This window comes from Parasteatoda tepidariorum, chromosome 10, assembly GCF_043381705.1.
Source record: "Parasteatoda tepidariorum isolate YZ-2023 chromosome 10, CAS_Ptep_4.0, whole genome shotgun sequence".
Lineage (NCBI taxonomy): Eukaryota > Metazoa > Arthropoda > Arachnida > Araneae > Theridiidae > Parasteatoda > Parasteatoda tepidariorum.
The window spans coordinates 30,484,092-30,490,376 of NC_092213.1; the positions used below are offsets into that span (position 1 = coordinate 30,484,092).

A 6,285-nucleotide genomic window follows, 5' to 3' on the forward strand; every position below is an offset into this window, starting at 1 on the left:
TATATATGCATGCTATCTTTTTTCTCATCAATATTTTTTTCCTTTTTCGTTGGCAATTTTGCGTTTTATATTTTAAAAAATAAATCAAAAGGAGAAGGATTGTATTTTAACTAGGCATTTAAAAAGATGCCGAGCAAGTTTTAAAAAAGTTTTTTTGAAAATTCATTTGCTTCTAATATTTGTAAAAGTATACACCTAAGATTTTTTAAAGTGCAGGGAGAAAAAAAGTATGGTCAAAACTACCAGAATACGGTAAGGTTTTATCGTATTCCTTGATGTAGGGAAACACCAAGAAGTTTGGTAATTTTTGCCGATGAAATATAGAAAAATTTGGTAATTTTATCTTAAGTTTTGTATTCGTTTTTTGCTTCGTTGTGTTTGCTTCGCAGCCTGGCGTTTTTTTTAATTAAAAATGTGGTAATAAGAACTATAATTTTTAAAGCCAGATTTCCTGTAAACCGTTAGCATATAAATGGAAAAATTTTCTAATTGGATGGTTTAAATACCATACATTTAGTTTTTCATTCATAATTGAAAATTTATACATAAATAAGAATTATATTGTTTTTTTCTTTTCTTTTTATTTTTTATTTTTAACCAGAAATATTATCACCCTACTGCACGATAATTTTACCAGAGTTTTTTCGTCCTCGTGCAAATAGATCCATTTCTTATACTACTTAAAAAACGTAAAGTAGATTTTTTTGTTAAATTACCTTTCATAACACAAAAACACTGATAGTCAACGTTAAAAAAAAGCCAGATATTAAGCACATCAATTGGAAATTTATTGAAAAAAATTGCAAAGAATTATCTCAAAACTCAAGATCTGTGGAATTAGTAGTTGAAATGTTCATCCCCGAATGCTGACTTTTCTGGGAGCTTGACTCCGGTTCCGACTTTGAAATGAACTTGTTTAAAAATTTAACTCTTGAGGGAATAAATTTAAGATATATATATTTGTATAAAGTATTAAAACTATGAAGAATAATTATCAGAAAAATGTTGGATATCATTATCTCACAAGCATTCTTGCATTCGGCACAAATCACGTGATTTCATGACGAAATGAATCTAAAAATTAATGAAATGTAGCTCAAAAATTTCTGAAAAAGGGAGAATTAGATGCACTCAGGGTATCAGTACTTTCTACCGTAATTTGATACGGAATTTCTTACAGTGTGTATATATAAATTTCGTAAATATTTAACGTAGGTAAAAGACTAAACATTAGACGTAAGATTAATTTTTAAATATTTTACTGCCAGTATCACAAGAAAAATGGTAAAAAGCCCCATATAACTTAAATTATAAATTAAATATATTAAATTTATTTTTGAAAAAAATATAAGTGGCTTATAATAACCAATTTTTATTTTATTTTATAATCCTTGACACAGACCCAAATTTTTAGGTTTACGACTACTAATGTTCAACTCCGTAATTTTGAATCCAATTGAATCAACACTGTAATTTTGAGTTAAAATCTAGAAGACTAGGGAACTCTAGGATCAAGTATTGGGGGAAATTGGTCCTCATGGAGTACTTTTTGATGGAAGTAACCAGCATTTGCGTTACATGGGGAGGCAAACCACGAGAACCTCCCGTGGTTAGCCTGATTGCAAGAGGACTCTAACTCATGATCCGTCTATCACTGAGGATATTTCACGTCATCACCGTGGTCGGTACTAGCCGGATGCGGAATTTATACCGACCAGTCATCGATGGGATTCGAACCCGGTTCATCTTATTTGAAGGCGAATGCTCTATCCCCTGAGCCATCGTGGCTTATATAATAACTAGTCTGAAGTGATAATGTATATTTATATTAATATAGAATCGTTTTTCAAAAATTCAAACACATGAGACAACAGCAATATTTAAGATATCACATTTACGAATTGGGGTAATAACGAAAAAACAAGTTTTGAGATATATAGATAAACAGACAGGGCATAGTACTTTGGCCTATGAGTAAATAATGTTTTAATATAAATTCAGTTTTATTAAAGATGGAGACTAGAAACAAATTGTTTTTGTGGATTTGAATGAAATTGAAGTTTGATAATTTTGTCAAAAATGGTAGTTTGACACCTTTGAGTCCATAACTAAATAAGATAATGAGAATTCCACTCCAAATTCTTATAAATTATCATCTAAACATATTTTCAATTAAATTTCCGAAACTTATTATCATCAATTTTTTTAACAATCATTCTTATGGAGGGTGTAACACTTAATTCAAATCCATCTTAATATAAAATTTACAGAACACTTATAAAATAAAAAAAGAACTCATATTGATCATTGCCACACGATTTAAATTAAGACACACGACTCAATGAGGCAACAAAACCATATCAACATCAATTTCCTATAAAAACCAAGACTAGCTTAGATAAAAAGATCTAAATGCCATATAGATAATCATTATAATATGTATAGCTTTAATTTAATTTTAAATCCAGATTAATCCTCAGATAGATCATTCTTCATTAAATCTTTCGTTCATTTCGTAATATATCTTTACACATAAAATATGGAGAAAACGAAACTAATTGCAGTAGAGAAGCACATTTTTCTTCTTGATTGTCTTTTGAAATTTTCTATTAAAGTTTGTAATAAAAATGATGAATTTTATTGCATAATGTAATATATAAATATAAATGATCAGAGATGATTCTTAAGGTAAATATTTGGTTCATTTCCTGATATACATCTTTATTCAAGAAATATGTTTAAATAAAACAAAACCAATTCGTAGTTGAGAAGCAAATTGATCTTTCTGATTTCTTTTCAAAGTTTGTAATAAATGATTAATTTCATTGCATAATGTAATTTATAAATATAAATGATCAGAAATCATTCTTAAGGTAAATATTTGGTTCATTTCCTAAGATATATCTTTATACATAAAATATGTGTAAATAAAACGAAGCAAATTCGTAGTAGAGAAGCAAATTGATCTTTCTGATTTCTTTTTAAAGTTTGTAATAAAAATGATTAATTTAATTGCATAATGTAATATGTAAATATAAATGATCAGAGATGATTCTTAAGGTTAATATTTGGTTCATTTCCTAAGATATATCTTTATACATAAAATATGTATAAATAAAACGAAACAAATTCGTAGTAGAGAAGCAAATTTATCTTTATGATTTCTTTTTAAAGTTTGTAATAAAAAAGATTAATTTTATTGCATAATGTAATTTATAAATATAAATGATCAGAGATGATTCTTAAGGTCAATATTTGGTTCAATTCCTAACATATATCTTTATACCTAAAATATGTATAAATAAAACGAAACAAATTCGTAATAGAGAAGCAAATTTATCTTTATGATTTTTTTTTAAAGTTTGTAATAAAAATGATTAATTTTATCGCATAGTGTAATATATAAATATAAATGATCAGAGATGATTCTTAAGATAAATATTTGGCTCATTCATTAATATGTATCTTTATACATAAAATATGCTTAAATAAAACGAAACAAATTTGCAGTAGAGAGGAAAAATTGATGTTTCTGATTTTTTTTAAAATTCCCTTTATAGTATGTAATAAAAATGTAATAAAAATTTAATATATAATGTAATTTATAAATATAAATGATCAGAGAGATCATTTTTATACTAAATATTTTTGTTCAACTCATAATATATATCTTTACATAAAATATGTAGAAAGCGGAAAAATTTGTAGTAGAAAAACAAATTGTTCTTTTTTAATTTTTTTTAAAATTCCTCTTAAAGANAGAGAAGCAAATTGATCTTTCTGATTTCTTTTTAAAGTTTGTAATAAAAAAGATTAATCTTATTGCATAATGTAATTTATAAATATAAATGATCGGAGAAGATTCTTAAGGTTAATATTTGCTTCAATTCCAAATATATATCTTTATACATAAAATATGTATCAATAAAACGAAAAAAATTCGTAGTAGAGAAGCAAATTGATCTTTCTGATTTCTTTTTAAAGTTTGTAATAAAAAAGATTAATCTTATTGCATAATGTAATTTATAAATATAAATGATCGGAGAAGATTCTTAAGGTTAATATTTGCTTCAATTCCAAATATATATCTTTATACATAAAATATGTATCAATAAAACGAAAAAAATTCGTAGTAGAGAAGCAAATTGATCTTTCTGATTTCTTTTTAAAGTTTGTAATAAAAAAGATTAATCTTATTGCATAATGTAATTTATAAATATAAATGATCGGAGAAGATTCTGAAGGTTAATATTTGCTTCAATTCCAAATATATATCTTTATACATAAAATATGTATCAATAAAACGAAACAAATTCGTAGTAGAGAAGGAAATTGATCTTTCTGATTTCTTTTTAAAGTTTGTAATAAAAAATATTAATCTTATTGCATAATGTAATTTATAAATATAAATGATCAGAGATGATTCTTAAGGTTAATATTTGGTTCATTACCTAATATATATCTTTATACATAAAATATGTTTAAATAAAACGAAACAAATTTGCAGTAGAGAAGAAAAATTGATGTTTCTGATTTTTTTTTAAAATTCCCTTTATAGTATGTAATAAAAATGTAATAAAATGTAATAAAAATTTAATATATAATGTAATTTATAAATATAAATAATCAGAGAGATCATTTTTATACTAAATACTTTTATTCAACTCATAATATATATCTTTACTTAAAATATGTAGAAAGCGGAAAAAATTTGTAGTAGAAAAACAAATTGTTCTTTTTTATTTTTTTTTAAAATTCCTCTTAAAGAATAAAATATAAATATGATAATTTTAAGCTTACCTTCAAAAATCTCAAATCCAATTAGAAGCATTAAACAGAGAAAAATAATCCTCATTGTCATTATCAAGCCTTTGTATATTATTTGACTAACACTTATTAAATGAAGGAAAAAAGCGAATAAAAATAATTTTAGTTCATTCAGATATTCATATATATTTGTCTATTATAAAAAATTGTAAAATATTTTAAGCAACATCTCAAGTTTTGTCACAAATTAAAAGTTTTATCAAAGTTCATTTGTGTTTCAGTTTTTCAATAAAAGTTCAGAGCCTTAAATTTAATAACAAAATTATCCACTAAAATATTTCTGAAAGGACCGAGACTTTTAATCCCACAGGAAGGAGCGAATTCCTGTTTTTAAAAATCAGGATAATAAAGTTTTCCCGAACAACTTCTACGTTTACCGAATTCCTTGATGCGTTTGAGAAGTTAGAGAAGGCCTCTGTTCTGAATAAAACTGTTTCCCTTTGGATCTTTAAAAGATGAGATGAAAGGATCTATATACTACAGCGACATCTGGTGGTAATGGTTTGCAACTTCATATCAATACATGAAAAGGAGAAATATTCTTTTATTAATGATGAATATTTTATTCTATGCTGGAAAAAAATATCGAAAATTCATTGTTGAATTGAACGAAAGGATTTATTCTGAATTTGTTTTTTCAAAATTACAATTTAATTTCAATAAAGAATTGAAAACAATTACCTCCCCACTCTCTAAACAAATCTACGTTTATTTGAAAAAAAATATTTTGTTCTATGAACATGAAATTAAATTGTTTTTAAGGTCAAGACAGTTAACTTTTAAGGCAAAAAGAACAGATAAATTTTGGTTTTAAAGCTTGAAAAATGTAATCTAGAAGGTAAAATAATTAAAAATTATAAATTATTTATGAAATATTGTAATTTGGTTGTCTCGTAAACAAAGATTATTTTTTAATATTTTTAGCTTAAATATTTGTTTAGTAAATTACTTCTTATAACAAAATTTTAATATAGACTGAATGTTCCATTCTATACATGTTATGTTTTATTGCTATTTTACTTAAAACTTGCTTTATATTTAAGCTTTTAAAATTTACGTATTTGACTCAAAAAATGAAACTTCCAACTTTTTCCGGGTGACTTAGTTTTTTATTCAACCTATATGAAAATTCGCAATAACAATTCTTAATTTTATTCGAAACGGAAGTTTAAAAATTTTTTTTAGTGTCAAACCCTATACATTTTTAATCTACAGTTTATGATGATAAACTCCAAAAAATAGTTTTTTTTTATCAAGGGTTATAAGACAGAATTTGCATATCTTGCATAAAATTGGATTATGTAGTAAAACTTATCATACTAAAAGGATATTTATATAAAAAATGCTAAATTTAATCAATATATAGTTTGGGTGATACATAAGTGATAGTTAAACAAAATGTGAAATATTAATATCCATTTCTTTTTTCTTCTTTGTTTATTTTTTAATTTTTTAATT

The 6,285-nt window shown here is 24.6% G+C and overlaps 1 protein-coding gene across 1 annotated transcript in view; it reads right to left on the reverse strand.

The window, feature by feature from the left end:
* Positions 1-5,275, reverse strand: part of LOC107457221 (uncharacterized) — a 78,165-nt gene extending 72,890 nt beyond the window's left edge. The window contains exon 1 of the mRNA XM_043042031.2: positions 4,801-5,275. Coding sequence (XP_042897965.2) covers positions 4,801-4,861 — 61 coding nt within the window. The 5' untranslated portion in view covers positions 4,862-5,275. The remainder of the gene's footprint in view (positions 1-4,800) is intronic.
* Between the last annotated feature and the right edge of the window lie 1,010 nt (positions 5,276-6,285).